Source organism: Mesitornis unicolor, unplaced genomic scaffold, assembly GCF_000695765.1.
Source record: "Mesitornis unicolor isolate BGI_N332 unplaced genomic scaffold, ASM69576v1 scaffold13990, whole genome shotgun sequence".
Classification (NCBI taxonomy): domain Eukaryota; kingdom Metazoa; phylum Chordata; class Aves; order Mesitornithiformes; family Mesitornithidae; genus Mesitornis; species Mesitornis unicolor.
In genome coordinates, this window is record NW_010159203.1 from 88506 (window position 1) to 107318 (window position 18813).

General features: G+C 44.5%; 2 protein-coding genes across 2 annotated transcripts in view; one reads left to right on the forward strand and one right to left on the reverse strand.

The window, feature by feature from the left end:
• The window catches only part of FGGY (FGGY carbohydrate kinase domain containing), a gene marked incomplete at its 5' end in the record, with an annotated part of 87041 nt that extends 75917 nt beyond the window's left edge, over positions 1-11124 (forward strand). The window contains 2 exons of the mRNA XM_010185880.1: positions 10043-10104; positions 10869-11124. Of these exons, the coding sequence (XP_010184182.1) occupies positions 10043-10104; positions 10869-10950 (144 nt within the window). The remainder of the gene's footprint in view (positions 1-10042; positions 10105-10868) is intronic.
• A 2918-nt stretch (positions 11125-14042) lies between these two features.
• LOC104541755 (E3 ubiquitin-protein ligase RNF170-like) overlaps positions 14043-18813 on the reverse strand; it is a 7201-nt gene continuing 2430 nt past the window's right edge. The window contains exons 3-5 of the mRNA XM_010185890.1: positions 15775-15848; positions 15190-15300; positions 14043-14348 (exon numbers count right to left, since the gene is read on the reverse strand). Coding sequence (XP_010184192.1) covers positions 14043-14348; positions 15190-15300; positions 15775-15848 — 491 coding nt within the window. The remainder of the gene's footprint in view (positions 14349-15189; positions 15301-15774; positions 15849-18813) is intronic.

Below are 18813 nucleotides of genomic sequence, written 5' to 3' on the forward strand. Positions count from 1 at the left end.
CAGGAATTTCCCTCATTAACCTCAGGCAGACAGTGAAGCATGGCAAGGAATATAAATATATGAGATGAGGGCAAAAGGAAAGTGCTCAGCCAGTGCTGGATAGAGGGAAAGAATCATCAGATGGAGAAGAGTGAAATGTTGCAAACAGTTTCATTTTCTTCATGGAGAAACCCTAAAGCAGAGTGAAGGTAGAAGTTGTTTTATGACGGAATCCCAGCTAGATACCCTAAAAATGCTAAAACCCACCGAGTGGGGAAATGAACGGAGAGACGTGTGCAGATTAATTAGATCAAAAACACGTTTTGACAGTGTAAGTGAACATATGGAAGGAATTGAGAGAACCCGATCCGGTTCCCCATGTGTAAATGATGCCTTGGCCATAGCTCATAAAGCAAATACAGATGCAAGAGAGGAGAGGAGAGCAGAAGGGAGAAGAAAAAGCAATAAAAAGTCACCTTTCCTATCCCTTTCCCCCAGTCCATTGCCAGATGGCAAATAAAAGTTTGAACTCAATGACTAAACACACGGAAAGCTGAATGTTCTGCATGAACATGAAAAGAAATCAGCTGAATAAATCTGAATTTTGCACCTTACAGGAAGTGGTGCAGTTCAACTGAATATTGTGTCAAGTACACGGCTGAGTGTCAGGATATCCTGTGCCGATGCTTGTTCTTCTGCCTCTCTGTTTTCTCCTCCCCTGTCCAGATCCCTCCTTCTGCTTTCTGTTCTGCTCATGTCTTTTGTTGTGCAGGTCAGTGTCAAGCACTCACCTGCCCTGCCTGCCCCAAACGTTTTTTACTTCCTAAGATGGGGGGTAGAAAGATAAATACTGCAAGTAGAGGGGGAGAAAGAAAGCAGAGAAGCAAAGTAACTTGTTCCAGGTTGTGCAGAAGAGCAATTTACTCCATCACCAGCAGCAATGAGTATGGAGAGGGGTGATTGAGCTTATAGCTGCAGTGCAGTCCCCTGCACTGGGGTCTGATGTAGGAATCTGCTCTCTTGACTCCCAGCTGAGCTCACTTTCTGTTTAACAGAGCTGCCTGTCAGCGTAACATCTCCAAACCTAAAAAGTGGGTTAAATCACTACATTTTCATGTGGTTTATATGGACAAACCTTCTCAGTCTATTGTAACAGTGATGCTGTGTGTGGTTAACAGATTTGTTTGGTAGAAGAGGGTGAAGGAAATGTAGTGGCTGTGCCAGCTGGTGGTATAGTCAGGAAGCCTCCCCTTTGGTAATGAAGCTGCCATCGCCACCCACGGTGGGGGATTGGTGAGAAGGCAGAGCGTGCCCCAGGTTGTGGAAACCAGCCTGGTGAGCAGGCTGGGCAGACTCTGTGCTGCTGGGATTGCATCTTAGTGTATCTGTGCTAGCTGAATTTAAAGCTGTCTTGGATCTTCATACACAGACACTTCATGAATAATCTATAGAGGCTCCTGTCAGGGTAAGTGTGGCTGGACTGTGCCCCAGCTCTGGTGCGGACCGCATAGATGTTGCCCACAGACTGTTGATTCATGGCACCCAGTGCCAGCAATCTGTGAGGCTGAAACAGGAGCTCAACACTTGGGCTCTTTCCATTGCCCGGGTAAGCTGAAACCCCTGCTAAGCTGTCAAGTTTGCATCCAAGCAGCTTTGGGCACTAAGAGGTGCCAGCAGTGGAGCACTCACTAAGCAAACTGCTTAATTATTTGATAGTCAAAGGCAACTTGAGGGAGCACAGAGTCAAATCAGCAACAAAACAACCTATATTTAGTAGCAGCGTGGCTGGAGCTTAGACCCAAACATAGTTTCCAGCTGATAGATGATGTGGCAGTCATAGCTGACCCTCATCCCATTCTAAATTTGGTCTGCAGAATAAGTAATTAATGTCATTGCTAGTGTGACAAGCAGCTGCATTGCCACTGCTGCTCCTCTTATGGCTTTGTCCGTCGGCTGGCCTACCTGGCTGAAGCATGAGCTCTGGGTGACACTGAGCTATGGTGGCCAGTCTGCCTGACACTCAGTGACACTGAAGGAGAGGGAAAGTAGGTGCTCTGGAGGTAGAAGTGGTACCACGGCTTTATCTGCACTTGTCTCTACTGTTACGTGATCTCTTTTCCATTTGTTCTTGTCTCTGACACTAAGGAGTGAAAATGATGCTCCTGTGGTACCAGACAGGTTCAGTGATATGTACTTCAGTGCTGCAGTGGGACTGAGAGCTCCATGTGCCATCCACAGGACAAAATTAGGGACAAACCTAGCGTTTACAAACTCTGTACACAAGCCAAACCAAACCTGCAGGAAAACAATGGAGGAAGCCTATTTCAGAGAGAGGTACCTGAAAATTAAAAGAATAAATTACATGCCCTACATAACTCGGGAAATCTGTTGCAGACTTTCTGGATCCCGATTCAGTGCTTGAACCAGAAAACTACTTTGTGTCAGTACTGAGGAGCCATCCAGTTGGCCTCGGTCCAATGAAGTGGGACAGTTTAGGGGTAGAATAATGTTGGGCTTCTTCTAAGCTACCTGTCTGATTTCCTTCCACCACAGTAACAGTCTTTAATAAACAGACACATAAAATATTCCTCTTAGGGGAGTGGTTAGTAGGTCGAGAGAGGTTCTCCTCCCCCTCTACTCTGCCCTGGTGAGACCGCATCTGGAATATTGTGTCCAGTTCTGGGCCCCTCAGTTCAAGAAGGACAGGAACTGCTGGAGAGAGTCCAGCATAGGGCTACAAAGATGATCAAGGGAGTGGAGCATCTCCCTTCTGAGGAGCGGCTGAGGGAGCTGGGGCTCTTTAGTTTGCAGAAGAGGAGACTGAGGGGAGACCTCATTCATGTTTATAAATATTTAAAGGGTGAGTGTCAGGAGGATGGAGCCAGGCTCTTCTCGGTGACAAACAATGATAGGACAAGGGGTAACGGACACAAACTGGAACACAGGAGGTTCCACTGAAATTGGAGAAGAAACTTCTTCTCAGTGAGGGTGACAGAGCCCTGGCCCAGGCTGCCCAGAGAGGTTGTGGAGTCTCCTTCTCTGCAGACATTCAAAACCCGCCTGGACGCCTTCCTGTGTAACCTCATCTGGGTGTTCCTGCTCCGGCAGGGGGATTGGACTGGATGAGCTTTGGAGGTCCCTTCCAATCCCTAACGTTCTGGGATTCTGTGATTCTGTGTGAGATGGGCCAGCGCTGTTATACAACATATGGAGAGTGAGATTCCAAAAGCCAGTGGCTTTTCCTGGAAGACAGACTCGAACTCAAGTCCTGAGTTGGTGTCCTGCTCACTGGACCTCCATCCTTCCACCCTCTTCTCCCTCCTCTGTGGTCCTCACAGACACAGACAGAAACACTCTCTTTCTCTTTGAGGTTTGATATGAACACAGCAATCTACGTTGGAAAAGAGCAAAAAGGAAAATACAAGCTTGTGTGAAATTTTCCACCTTTTCACTAAATGATTGAAAGCCAAATTTTCACACTTTGGTTTTAGGTGTGAAATTTTTGCTCAGCTCTAATATTTATCCATAATGTGTTTTAAGACTTGGCTTGCTCCATTCTGAATACCACAGAGAATTGAGTTACAGATTTTGGGCTTTGTGCATGCTGCCAAGATCTGCCCCTATAACTCAAACAAATTTAAGGAGGAGGAAAAAACCCACTAGAAAAATATTGCATATGGTCCATCACATGCTTTCTTCATGCAGTCATATACCACTAAAAAGTAATGTTCTGCTAGGGCTCTGTTACATAAATACATTCATGTAACTCCTGTAAGCAGAGATAAGATGAATTTTGCATCTCCAAGCTATTGAGTAAGCAACCCTTAAATAAAAGCCTATGAAAAAATAGCAGCCTTGCTTTCAATTCTCAGAAAAAGTTTAAAAGTATTTCTTGAACATCAGCATTTCAAGAAATCTATTTATTCCCCTCAAATCCAAATATATCTGTGACTGGGCTTCTTAGAATGATGTTAGCTAGCATCTGTTAGTCTCAGCTTATGTGCATGCAATAGTGATGAGTAAGAGAAAGGTTCTTCGCTGTTGAAGAATGGTAAAAATTATTACATATGACATTATTTATTCTATTTCTAATAAGGACTTAAAAGTGCAAGGAAAGTCAGTCTGTTAGTGTGAAGGTAAGCACACCTGCCGAATTCTGCAGATCAGAACGAATCTGGTGGGGAAGAATGTTCCTGCATTTTAGTCTGTTTGCCTCTGATGCTGGATCTGTGACAGCAGAGCTGTGCAAAACCACCAGAGAGTCACAACTGACCTGAGTGGGAGTCTGGGTAATGTTGTCAGGGTCACGAAGGCAAAATTGGCATTTCCAAGCTCTGTGTGGTTCAGGAGCTAAGGCTGACCTTCCGTGCATCCACTCATGTCATTCTGAGGAGTGTGTGAAGAAGCAGATTTGCTGGTACAGATTTCTCACCACGTTTGGCTGTGAGATGGGCAGCATTTGATCACTTGACTACTATTGCCACAATAAAAATGAATAGAATTTCTTACTTTTGCATAAGTACTAAGATGAGGTGAATTAATAACTTCAGCATGGGAAGAAGAAGAGTAAGCCATGCATCTTATTCCAGCTTGTTCTGAGATTCCTTAATTAATTATAATTTATGATCCAAAAGTGGTTTACAGCAGCGTTCTTCTTCATCCTTCCCATCATTCGTAGGCAAGTCTTTCTTGGTGCAACAGAACCACGGCTGTCACTGAACAAGCCATAAACCAACAGCGTTCACACAGAAACCTGCTTAATTTGCATGTGAGCACCCCTCGTGGTTGTCATGTCATCTGAGGATCCTTCCTCCAAGTAGCCAGCAGACCATTGCTGTGACTGGAGCATGATACACCCACACAGTTTGGGGAGCTTTGCTCTGTGCTTTTGGATGTGCAAGCCAAACGCGTTCAGCCACTGAAACTGTATGGTAAAACAGATGGATGGTGGTTGTTTTTACTCTATGCCAGGTAAAAGCCCAAACATTTCTTGGGATTATCAAAATGAGTCAGTGGGGAGAACACAGCTGGGAAATTGCATTTGCACCCGAATACCTGATCCATTTAACTTTGGATGCAATTTTTGAAGTACCTAAATAAAGGAGAAGCCCACATTCTTAAGGGGACTGATGGTACCAGCTCATTAATTTCAATGGGATTTTGTTGCTTGACTTCCTAAGGCTGGCATCCCTAAATGTGATTTCTCATTTGATGTGTGCTTTTAAAGGGTCTACATCCCATTAATTTCCAGTAATTGAAGGGACAAGAGTTGAAGTTTCCAGCTTCAAAATAGGGCTTCCCTAGGACATGAGGTTTCCCTGGGAGATCTGCTGCCTGTTGAGGCGACCCTGGTGTCTTGAACTTGTCCCCTGCCCCAGGTCATGCTGAAGAGCAGAATTCAGCTGCCAGTACCAAATGACTTTGAATGACTACTGACCTTCCCAGCTGGGTCGCCCTTCCAGCAGCAAAATGGCACCTTGTTCTGAAATCCTGGTGGCCCTTGGAGAATTTGGTTCCCCAGGCCTGTGTTCCTTCTGTCCCGGGCAGGGTAACCCCGTTTGACTAACTCTCTCCATGGCAAGCAGAGTGTTTACTGGCTTGTATCTGTCTCAGCTTTAACACTCCAACAAAAGGTTAGAAATCATGAATGCGTCCCTTTATTTCTGCTCCACAGTGCCTCCCTTTTTTTTCTGTGTAAACCCTTCACTTGCCTCTTGCCCAGCCTTTAGAAATTATGATCAAATACGAACTTTCAGGGTTTATTTATAGCACAGCCTTTATGGAAAGAGAGAAAAGAAATTATTAAAAAGCAATTTTACAAAATATTTTGTTTCAAGAGAGAATTCATTGTGTTTAAATCACTGTATTCATTGTAGTGTCTAGACTGGCAAACAAAGAAGATAGAGCATCATTCAAATTAAGATTGTGAAATTCTTGGTGACTGGAATGACGGATCTGGATGTCAACCCTCAAACAAACTATTTCTGAACAGCAGTATTATCACTGCTATATTTAAGGCTTTGTTGGAGACAGAACAGTGCACAAGGTTGATCTGATTCAGTAATGCAATTCTAATGTTCCTTTGTTTCCGATTTCATTATAAATTCATATTTTCAATGTTCTGTTCCTCTTTGTCCTCAGAAAATTGTTGAAAAGACTCTCCTCTGGGAGTAAAGTTTTTGTTCAATCTAACAATGACCAAACTGACTTTAAAAAAACCAAAATCCACACCACCAAAATGCAAATTAAGAGACAGAATTCATTTAGGATATTTTGAGCAACCTAGAATGACTGAGTTGTTGACAATTGTTGGCTGTGTATTTTTTTCACATGTTTCCACATTAGCATGGTCATTTCTGTGAGACCTTAGTGCTGTGGGTTCTCCAAGACCTATGTGTTTTCAGTAGATTTAAAAATACAAAAGTATTTTAGCTGATAAGCTGGAAAGATTGCTTTGGCACCTTCCTCCTTAGCTAAAGGTGGATAGATGGGTGAACCAGCCGAAGAAGAGAAGCAGCAGCCAGGCCCTGTTTCCTAGTTTAGAGGAGGCCTTGACGGACCAGTTTTCCTTTAGGGACATCTCTAGCCTGTCCTGTGCCCGGCCCCATTGTGGAATCATTCAGGTTGGAAAAGACCCTTAAGATCATAAAGTGCAACCATAAACTCAGAGCAGTGGCTTCCTCCCTGGCTGCCAGTCAGAGGATGGGTTTCAGGTTTGGGGAGACCTCTCAGGGAGCACAGGAGCCTTTCCTCTGCCCTGTGGAGACTCGGTTTGGCCCTTTGAAGAGGGCAAAGCACTTGGGCTGAAAGATGGGGAGTCACAGGTGCCCTGTGTGGTGTTGGCCCCAGCGCGTGGCAGTGGCACAGTGCGAAGTGAGGGGACACGTGGGAGGGAGCCTGAGCCAGGGCCGGGGCTGCGGTGGCCAGCGGGACAGCCGTGCTGAGCCAGGCTGCCCGCACACCTTCCATGCCTGATGGAGTCAGTGCTGGCGCCTGTTCTCCCTTGAACCAGCCTGACGAGACCTGGAGTTAGATGAGTAAAGGCATAAAAATAAAACCTATCTGAAGATATGAGCCAGCACATGAGCCATAACATGAGCCAGCACTGTGCCCACATGGCCAGAAAAGCCAAGGGCATCTTGGCCTGTATGAAAAACAGTGTGACCAGCAGGTCCAGGGAGGTGATCCTCCCCTTGTACTTGGCACTGGTGAGGCCGCACCTCGAGTGCTGTGTTCAGTTCTGGGCCCCTCACTATCAGAAGGATGTTGAGATTCTGGAGCGTGTTCAGAGAAGAGCCACAAGGATGGGGAGGGCTCTGGAGAACAAGCCTGATGAGGAGCGGCTGAGGGAACTGGGCTTGTGTAGCCTGGAGAAGAGAAGGCTGAGGGGAGACCTCATCACCACCTACAACTGCCTCAAGGGAGGTTGTGGAGAGGTGGGTGCTGGTCTCTTCTCCCAGGTGATGGGGGATAGAACAAGGGGAAACGGCACCAAGCAGTGCCCAAGGGAGGTTCAGGTTAGAGATAAGGAGGAAGTTCTTTACTGAGAGGGTCGTCAGAAGCTGGCACAGGCTGCCCAGGGAGGTGGTGGAGTCACCATCCCTGGATGTGTTTAAAGAGCGGGTAGATGAGGTACTTAGGGATATGGTTTAGGGGGTAGACAGGAACGGTTGGACGTGATGATCTCAGAGGGCTTTTCCAACTGAGCGATTCTGTGGTTCTGTGATATGTTTATCTCCAAAGGCTGCTTTATTTCCCAAAGAAGCAGTAATGCATTTTTCAGCACTGGAAGCCATAAGAGGCCCCAGAGTAAAGCAAAACACGAGTGTGCAGAGTGCTTCTGGCTGTAGTAGGACACGTCCTGGGAACAGCGCTGGCTGAGTCCTGTTCTCTTGTGCTGCCCAGAACGGGGCAGCAGCAGGCAGGTCCTGCGTGTGCACGGAGTTTGGCCCACCCTTTCGTTTTTGTTCCACCTGAGAAGAAAGTGGATTTGTCTGAGATGTTTAGACTCTTCAGATGTCTTGGCTTTATTTTCATGTGGTATTTCCAGGGCAATTCGAAAGGAGGTGTAAAGCAAGATGACTTCCCATTAGTGACATTGCTTTGAGCAGCTTTGTTGTTGCTGTATGTTCTCTGTAAGACACAGTGTTATCTGGAAAGGCAGTATTGATTGTAACAGAGCGATTTGTCTTTTACTTTGAGGTGTTTTGGTTTTTTTCCTGTGTGCTCATTCATTTTTTTGGGTAGCCTCTAAATCCAGCTGGCCATGTAAGGGAGTTGTAAAAGACCGTTGTAAACGGGAACAATGCTTGAGCTAGTATCACCTGTTAGAGAGCAGGGAATAAATGCCCATTTCTCTTACTGGGAAAGATAGCGACCTTTCCGTGCCAGTATTTTAATCTGGCTGGTGTGTTGTGTCTCTGTGCCAGCAGGCTCACATGTCCCGGAGAAAAGAACACGCTATCTCGCTGGCAGTGTTATTTCAAGAGAGTTTCTTGGGGAATCAAAGGCCGGTCAACTTCTCCACATATGAAAGAGTACAGGCATATGAGTGCACAGAAACACTCCCTGCTGTCTTATCAGAAGCCCTAGCAGAGTAAAATCCATCACTGGCAGTGCTTTTTACTTTGGGAGAGCCATGATTTCATCCAGTATTAACTTGCTGAAGTTGACAAATGTAGAAAGTAGGTGTTCCACATTCCAGTAGCGTATTTGGACAGGCAGTGTAAAAGGACGTGTCGATGCTGTAGGATGAAGCAAACACACCCTGAACATGCCAGGTAACTCTGCTGGTTCAGCCCGGCAGGCAGAGCTGGGTCCACCTGCTGCTCTGGCACACAGGTGGCATCGCAGGCAATTTGTGCCTTGCTGAGCAAACACTGCTGCACATGGGAGAAAGAGCATCTGTGGGCTTCATGGGCAGCCCGCTTACATCCTGGCATTTAGGTCATGATCATATTTATTTAACGCAGGGGAAATGGGAAATCAGAAGAGGTAAGGTCTGCCGGTCATCTCACTTATCCTCAGAGCCTCCTTGCCTTTCCTGGTCCAGTGAAAGTGTGCTTACATCCCTCATCTGCGTTGTAAAGTTCTAGGGGATCCTTGGCTGTAAAATGTTGGATTAGTGGAAAGCAAAGATTTTACTACAGCAGATATTACAGCCTATAAAATCATCCAACCCTTTTAAAAATCTGGCCCTCGTTGTTGCCTAGATGGCTTCCAGCAGCAGCTCAGGCTGACTGCTCTCCAGGGGTTGTTCTGATACTCTCACAGCGCTGCGCATTAGGCGCCAACATTAAAACACATTTAGGGTTCTGCTGAGAAACTATGAATGCAGATAGAGATTAAGTTGGACACTGATTCTTGAATCCTGATCTTTTCTGTTTAACGCTGTTCAGTCTGAAAGCTATTGCTTCAATGCTCCTTGTGAAAGAACTGCCACTGAAAACAGCTTCAGAATCACAGAGCTCGGGAAGGGAGCTGAATTATTCATGTGACTGTCCCAGGGACCATTTCTGCAGGGCGTTCTGCTAGGTCCCTTCTTCTGACTTCACTTTGGACAAATGCAGAGTAGGATCAAAGTTTGGCTCTTATAACTTTATACTGGAGTGGGAGGGCAGCTGTGGGCTCCGTAACAAAACTTTGCAAGTTAGGCTTAGCTTCTGGAGCACATTCGAGTCCTCCCTTGCTGCAGGGAATTGGTACTTTAAGAATATGGTTCAGGGATCTCATGTAAAGTATCATTTTATTTGAGAAATCTTCCCTCTGGGGATGCAGTGTTCAACATTTCCTTTGGTTAGTGTAAATAATAAAAGATAAGTCTGTTCTGCCTCGGACTCCCAGTAAGAAAGAGGAACAGCTTTTGGTTTACTGAGGGGTCTGCAGTACTTTGTTCTCATGACTCCTATATAGTGGGATTGAACATATTTTATGCCATCTGGCCTGTTGAGCCGAAACAAAATACATCAGTAGTGTTCCGATTGGTTTTGAAACATCTTGTTCTTGTCAAAAAGTATTTTAAATCAAAACAGGCTTTTCCAGTTTGTGTTTTTCTTTTTACTAGGAGGCCATGGCGAAAATGGGGAAAATCGGGAGAGTTGTGCAACCTAACCACGAGCATAAAAGGTAACCCTGACTTTTGTGTGTTCATTTCCTGAATTGATTTCAGTTCACGGTTCATTTACCATGAGAATTTACTGAAGTTAAACTCTTGTCTCTTTATAGTTCTGCTTGAATGCAGTGATGTGTCACCCAGATGTTTTAAGGATTAAATGGGCACCCAGCTCTTTACCTTGGCTGCAGGGTGAGCCCTGTCGCCTGCTGGTCTCTGCCCTGCCCTGTCCTGGGGCGAGTGAACGCCAGGGAGCTGTAAAAACCCCGCAAGGAACCGGCGTGCGGGGCCGGGGTCCGCGGGCGCTGTGCGGCCGCTCCACCTCTCCGCTCCCACAGCGGGGCGAGGGCTCCCCCTGGCGGCACTGGGGATCCGGGGGCGCGGGGTCCGCTCCAGAAACCGGTGAGCGTTGGAGGGACGGGGAGCCGGGAGGTCTCCTTCACAGGAAGGGCTCCGTGGGGGCAGGTTTTCTGCCAGCGGGGGTAAATGGGTGGAAGAGCAGCAAAACCCCGGTGCTTGCCCACTGGCACAGCGGAGAGTTTGGGGAAAACTGACTGAAAAGCACGAAGTTGTCTACAGGGTAAAGGAAAGGTACAATTACAACTTGAAATCACTCGTTTGGGTGGCAACTGCGCTCTGGCAGAGCATGGGACTCTGATCCCAGTAAAAGTTGTAATTAGGGAAGAGGCAAAGCAGCTTTGATGCTAAGTGAAGGAAGTAAACAAGGGATTTAAATCTTAAAATCTCAGACTTTGTTGAAATTAACTTTCTTACACAGCTATTATGACAAGAAATATGAAGTGTTTTTGAAACTTGTGGAACATCAGAGAGAGTATCGCTCCATCATGAACAGCTTCTAATCCAGAGTCACATGATCTGGCAACAGCAGGGACAACGAATTCCCAGATACTTGTGATGAGGGTAATTCCTTCTTACTGTACTGTCCATGTTAACATATACTTTTACCTTTTACCTTAAATGATGTGCATTTTAATTTTTAATAAGAAATAAAATAATGCATTTACTTCACTGTGAAGTACTGGGTATTTTCTGTCAATAATCTCTGCACCCCAAGGATGAGGAATAATCATTTGCTCCAGTCAGAGAAGAGAAGACAATCAGCCACAGGTACCCCAGTGCTGGTATTTGGGCTGGCCGCAGCACAAGGAACAACATAACTGACTCAGATGGACTTGAATCACTGCCTTTTGCCATGCTTTGCGCAGGTAATTACACCTGGTATCACACATGCTCCTTTTAATTTTACTGTGTGCTACAGTGATTTCCAATGGCAAGTTCTGGTTTTGGTTGTCACTGCCTTTTGCCATGCTTTGCACAGGTGATTACACCTGGTATCACACATGATCCTTTTAATTTTACTGTGTGCTACAGCTAAGCCCCAAACGTGATTTCCAATGGCAAGTTCTGGTTTTGGTTTGGTTTTTTACACCGATTATAGTACTTTTTGATGGCTGATATTTGGGAATCACTTTTGCAGCTGTGCAGTCTTTTTCTCTTTGTTTTCTTCTGTTTCCTGCTCTCTTTTTTTCTGTCTCCATTCTTGCAGCACGGTGGGTTTGCTATCAGTAATTTGTGCCACTTTGTCTTTTGCAAGTAACTTGTCCTCGGTGCGCAGGAATCGCTGCAGATGTGCAGCGGCCCCCTGTTGATGCTGAAAGACTAGGCTGAGCAGACACAGTGGCTGAAGATATGTTCATAATGCAGTGCATCCCATCCATCCCGCCCGCTGTCTCATGGGGAGCCAGCCCTGGAACAGCCCAGCTCTCCCTGTCTGTTCTCATCACGTTACTTCAGCTCAGAGCTTGCAGGGCTGGACTGGGCAGCAGCAGGTACGGAGAATGCAGAGGGAGAGAGAGGGTTTTCCTTCCTTGAACTTGCATTTGTCAAAGCTCAGAAACCTTCCTGGCTGCCTGCTGGTCAAATGCACTCAACAAAAGGCTTTCATTTATTCCCAGGTGATTTCGAAGGCTGCCCTGGGTAGTCCTTGTTAGTCCTACAAGGTGCTGCCAGGCTCACAACAACAGGTCATGGCATAACTGGGCTCTGGAAGGGGAGAGTTTGGACACTTTGGTTGTGTACAGCAAAAATGTTTCCTCACTGACAGTATAAATTGTTTTGATCTTGCAAGATCCAAACACTGCCAGTGCCTCCAGTGAAATCCTCTCAGAAGTTCTTTCTTTCTCTGCCATTTGTCTGTTACTTCTTAAAAAAAGATCCTATTCTGTTTAAAAAGTAAAACCAAGGTCCCCAGCTGAAGGAGAGCATTAAGAAGCAAAGGGTGAGCATATTCTGATCAACTGCAACTCTGTTACAGGTCACTCATGAGAACCCTTCTTTTCTTCAAACTGCCACCTTCTCGGTGAGCCTGTGTTATGCAAGAGACAAAACCCACAGTCCCTTTCCAGGGAGTCAGTATTCATAAAGATGGAGTCCATCTCTATATACTTAGCTTGAGAGAAATTCCATTCTTTAGTATCGGCATAGGCTGTAATTCCCAGTTAAATGCAAACAGAAGTTACACAATAACACAATTACACTTGGAGAACTTGGAAAATAAATGTTTCTGGGTTTTTTTACGTTAGTAGTCAGCACTCAGAAACATCTGGTAATTTTTTTAAAGAAACAATGCACTTCCTGCCTTGTAGTTCATGGAAAAGGAATTGTTGCCACTTCCAAAGTACCCATTGTTAAGAGAAACAGCTTTACAAGTTCAGGGACATAATTAAAGACAATGAAAGTTGATGGGAATAAAATGAAGAAACATCATAGCAAAAAGTGTAACAAGCAAGAAAACAACTGCAACATGACGGTATATCATAGCTTACAGTTCAAGGGCACAATAAAATATGTCAGCTGAAAATATGTAGAAGGAAAAAGCAGTTGGAGACCAGTGTATTGTGAACAATAAACAGAAATAAATTTTAATGTATAATTCATATGTAAAAATGAAGTCTACTGACTCCAAACACATTGCAAATGTACAGATTATAGAGGGACAGATGTGTAGGGCTGTCTGGCACTGTACCAGCATTTTTAACTTGCTGCAGCTCAACACAGACGTGCACTCACACCTCCTACCTTTGGCAAACTTTCCATAAACTTCCTGCTATTTATTTCATCATCACAAAACTGGCCTTGATCTCTCTGGCTGAACCGACATCAAGACTTACAAGGAAATCACGAGGAGTGTGTGAAGTCTAGAAAGGAAGCAAATGGTCACGCTGACTTTGTTAAAGCTTAGATGCAGAGAGTTCAAGGAAGCTGTGTGCCCTACACAGGCTTGTATGGAAGACTTACACAGAGATTCGTTCACATTTCTTGGATGATTTTTTAATGCTTTTCTCCCCTTGTAATACTTCTACTTTATAGTTGCATTTTTGTTCCAAGCCAGTGTTACTACTGGTTTCATTTAATCCATTTTTAAATCAGGACTGTCCTCGCTGCAGAGCTGTAAACAAAAATTCTATATTCCAGTGGATGTGTCATCAGCTGTGATAACACAAAGCACTGATACAGGATTTGGTAGCGATACTCACATTCCTTGTGTTATGCAAGACTTAGCAAATGGTACAGTCTGCTCAGTTCTCAAATTAAAATTTTATGCAAATTGAGTCAAGATGTAAAATGGTAAAGCTCAAGGAGTTCTAAAAGTCTTCAACTGCAAGTTCATTGGCATTGTAGTTTTAAGGTCTGTTCATAGCTTTAGGCATTTGCAATTCAGGCACTTTGTATGAAGGTAGGCTACAGAAAAATGTAGCGTGAAAGGGTCGAGCAAGCACTCAGTGTAAAACTGGCCTTCTGAGCACCTGCACACGGAGTCACTTAGCCATGCCAAGTATTGCCAGGTCTTGCTTCAGCCTTTGTCAGCAGCAGAATGACAAATCCATCATCGCTTGATGAAGTTTGACCAAGGAATCCAAGTTTGAGTCTGTCAGGACTCCGACAGCAAGCTCTGAGCTGCAGTCCTTGCCATATTTACCCCATTAGATGCGATTTGCTGACAAATGTTTATCATGCAAATTAAAAGAAGAGAAACAACCACCATGTCATCAGCTGTTCCGAGTGTCCTACAGAGAGGCCCAGGCTTCGTGTCAAATGGAGAAGACAAGCATATGATAGTTCCAAAGGAGCAAACAGCAACTCTTAGGAAAAAAATCCATACAAGACCACCCCATGTGAAGATTCCTCTCAAGAAAAGAGCCAGGAATAACGGCATGTCATAAAGGTAATCTGCAAGCTAAATATTCAGAGAGTTATGTTATTTTGCATTCTGATGCATGCAGTTATTGCCATTCAATGTGTCTCTTAAGCACTTTTAGATTCCAGCCTCTTCAATGCAGAAACTTTCTGTGCTGTCCAAATCTACCTACGCTGTTCAATTATTTTGCAGTATCTGGAAGCACGCTCCTAAAAGGAATCCCCATTGCTCTGACACTTTGAAAAGAAAGTATTATGCTTGACATTGAATCCTTTTGGAAACTGAGCCTTAATGGCTGCATTGAGTATGTGTCCGTCTTTAAAATCTGGCATCAAGTGTAGGCTATGAATGCTTGAAAATGATGCCTCTTTCATGTGGACAGGAACCATAGGAGTGAGTGATTATTGCTCTTCATTAATGCTAGTTTGTTGGGTTGGAAAATACAGTGCAGAGCCAGTGCAGACTGTTTGAATTTGGCGATACATGGGGGATAAACCAGCTGCTTTCTAAGCTGAAATCTGACTTGAAATTTTAGAGGCAAGTTAAAATCCTGCAGTTCAAATCTGAGTTCATATTTGAAAGTTCCAGCCTGGCTGTCTCTAGGTCTGCTTTGCTTCTTGTATTTCAGCTCACACTGCTTTCTCCTCCCTGCTTGGATGACTGCGGAAGGACTCCTCTGAGCCAGGAACTCCGAGAAGCACCTTTACTGAAGGTGCTGGACCCAGCAGTGGATGGTGACACTTCCACGATGATATTGCCAGTAAGTGTGTGGAAGGTAATTCACATAACAATAGAAAATAGTTTTCATTGCCGAGTCTCTTTCAGTCCTCTGTGTGTTATGCAGTACTAACTAGGTCAATATAGATTTATAAATACTTACAGGTCGAGGTTGTCCTGAGAAACGCTTGTTGTAATCTCTAATGTCATGTACAGTTTGTTTACTTGGCCTGTCTTGTTGCTTTTCACAAGAGATGCTATCCAGAAGAACCACCTTCATAAGAAAAAAAGATTGGCATTGATGTGGTGCATTTTAGTCTCCAGTATAAAGGATAACGTTCTGTAGTATGTGTCTTCCTCTAGACCTTTGTCCAGCTCCAGCAGTTCCACAATAGCAAGAAAGTTTTCCTTTTATAACCTGCATCCAGCCTTCCAGTACAACAGGCAGCCTCTGGCAGGGGTTAGATGAGAGGAAGAACTTCCATATTGCTTCTCATGGAATGTTATCCCAGAGATTCAATAAACTCTACAGAAGTAAAATGCTGGAGGCCTGTTTAATATTTTACAGAGTTGCCTGATACGACATTTGTCAAATGATAAATGCAAATGGCTGCAGGGTCGTTCAAGTCTAAGTAGGTTTTGAGATGCTGCAGAAAAGTAAAGGATAAATTAAGTTGATCCTTGAGATCTTAAGAGCTCAAGCTTGTCGTTTTGTATGTATCATAATGCAGATGGAGATAAGTCTTACCTTTTGTCTGCAGAGAGGACATGTTATTGCTGCTAACCAGGGACTGTGTTTCCAGTACGTGATCAGACAGGAACCTACCAAAAAAAAAAATAAATTGAGATACCTGAAGCATATATGAGGATATTTGATGTTTACAAGGAAGTTATCAGAATTAATCAACTGTCTTTCTACAACTGACTTTTAAGAGGAATGCAATTCTTTGCTTTCATTTTACTCTGCAAAGTGACTGTGTAAAAATGGAGCCTTAGCTCTTGTACACTGGTCCATACAGAGATGCATGGACCTCCTAAGGGAATCTTTTATTCAGTTTCTGTTCTCATGGATAGCATCTTATGCTTGAAGCTCCCCAGGTTGTGGCTGAAGCACTCAGGAATACAGGTGCCCTTCAGAGCCCAGCGCTGGCTGCTGTGGACAAAAGCAGTGCAGCTGCATGAAGGTGGAGTTCCTCCAGAGCCAGTGCAGCTTCTGAGGGCTTGAGGGCCAGTCATCCCAAACAAACCAACATGCACAGCCCAGGGTCAGCTTGGGGATGCAGACTCCTGGTGGCACAGCACATATCTGGGTGATAAAAGTATCACACATTTAGCTGTTTTGTCTGTTTGCTTTTTTCTTTCTCTTACTGTATTTCAGCTCCGTTACCCTGCTGGAACTGTGTTGCTCTGGATGAGCAAGTTGCTGCATTCTTCTTGATTCTTCTTACCCAGACGACTGCAAACTGATTTCCAAATAAAACATAATCTCTTCTTATATGAAGGTCTTAGGTGTGAAAGAGGGCAGAGCGAGGACAGCAAGACTAGACTGCACATATAACTGACAGCAGTGTTGACATACATGAATGTCAGTGCTGACACTAACAGCAAAAACAGCAAAGCATAAACAGCATCTAATCAGAAGCAGCACAGCTTGACTTCCAGCTCCCGGGCACAGTGTGCAGTGTGACAGGTCAGGAAAAAATCTCTCAACATTTAAACTGATCAAATTTGACAAGGGCCCCAGTGAAAACAGAAGCAGAACGCTGCGCTGCCGTTTTGATGGAACGGTTTTATTGAACTGAACAATGCTCTTTCTTCTTAAAAATAACTAGCAAGTAGTTTCTTGTATGCAGTATTACAACAGGAGCCCTCAGTGCACCCAGCCTTACTTTGTCTGTTGTCACTGAAAAATGTCATATTGGAGAAACTGTGTTTGAGATCAAGTATAAATATGGTCATGATACTATCAGTTACCACCTCTGTACTTTGGATGTTAAATTTGGCCCAAAGATAGTTTTTATGAACCTCACTCTGACTTGTGCTTTTTACTTTGGTTTTCATTCGAGTGCAGGTTTCTCTTTATCACACATAGAATCACACAGAATCGCTCGGTTGGAAAAGCCCTCTGAGATCATCACGTCCAACCGTTCCTGTCTACCCCCTAAACCATATCCCTAAGTACCTCATCTACCCGCTCTTTAAACACATCCAGGGATGGTGACTCCACCACCTCCCTGGGCAGCCTGTGCCAGCTTCTGACGACCCTCTCAGTAAAGAACTTCCTCCTTATCTCTAACCTGAACCTCCCTTGGGCACAGCTTGGTGCCGTTTCCCCTTGTTCTATCCCCCATCACCTGGGAGAAGAGACCAGCACCCACCTCTCTCCAAGCTCCCTTGAGGCAGTTGTAGGTGGTGATGAGGTCTCCCCTCAGCCTTCTCTTCTCCAGGCTAAACAAGCCCAGTTCCCTCAGCCGCTCCTCATCAGGCTTGTTCTCCAGAGCCCTCCCCATCCTTGTGGCTCTTCTCTGAACACGCTCCAGAATCTCAACATCCTTCTGATAGTGAGGGGCCCAGAACTGAACACAGCACTCGAGGTGCGGCCTCACCAGTGCCAGGTACAGGGGGATGATCACCTCCCTGGACCTGCTGGTCACACTGTTTTTAATACAGGACTTTTTATGACTCTTCTATTTTGTTTGCATATACAGAGCAGTTGGCTGGGCACATGGCTGTGTTTGTCGCTGCATCCCCATGCGAGATGTGTGAACTCAGCCTGGCAGCCAGCTTCCACTTGACCTTCGCATCTGACAAACATCGTGCCTGACTTCAGCAACTGCTTTGACCCTTGGGGTCCAGATCCTCTATCGTGATCCACGTGGCTGTGCTGTGCTCTGTCCCAGTGATGACAGTGGGGCCCTGATGGATCCCAAAGCTCTTCAAGGGCTTTCAAATGAGAAGCCCATGGAAATTAAAATTTGCTGCATGCAGAATCTTTTGTTTAGTAGAACAGGAAAGGGAGGGCTCCTCTGAAGTTGACCTATTTGTGCTTCGCTGCATTTTTCATTAAATAGACAAAATCCTGTTTTAATCTAGCCTGCTGCACAACCTTCCAAGGGATTCCGTAGGTTTCTCTAAAATACCTCTGTGGTTATTGTTAATTAGAAAAAAAATATATTGCTCAAGGATCACTTTTCAGTTGAACTTCCTGAACATATGGTTCAAACTGAAGCTGAAAAGGAAAACTTCAGGACAAACTGTATGAATTACTACTAATAATAAAATCAGACATTTTTTATAAGTCTACATTAATCTTCCTTAAAAGCTCTGGGTTGACCACATTTTTTAAATAAAACTTTTACCAGAGTGGAATTTATTAAGAGAGCTCAGTGTTGCCTTAGCTGAGTTCCACAGGGCATCAAGAGAAGTTTTAGAGCTGATTTCAGTCACAACAGACTTAGATCTACACAGAATGGTTTTGATAAGCCCAATGTAAAGTTTTATTGGTTTAAGACATGAAAAACAGACATGTTGCAGGGGCGGCTTCTACTCTATAAACATAGTCATAACATATATAATGCATTGCGCAGGAATCAGTGCTTCAGAGCATAAGTTATAATGTACTGGAGGAAAGTAAACCCTAGCTAAATATATACAGCTAACACTTAACAGTATATGCCAAGCTTGTATGTGGTAATTCTCCTCCGCAAATCTCAAAATAAAAGAAAAATAACTTCCAAATCAGTATGTTATATTCACAGATGGAAAAGGGAAAATTAACCAGGCCAGG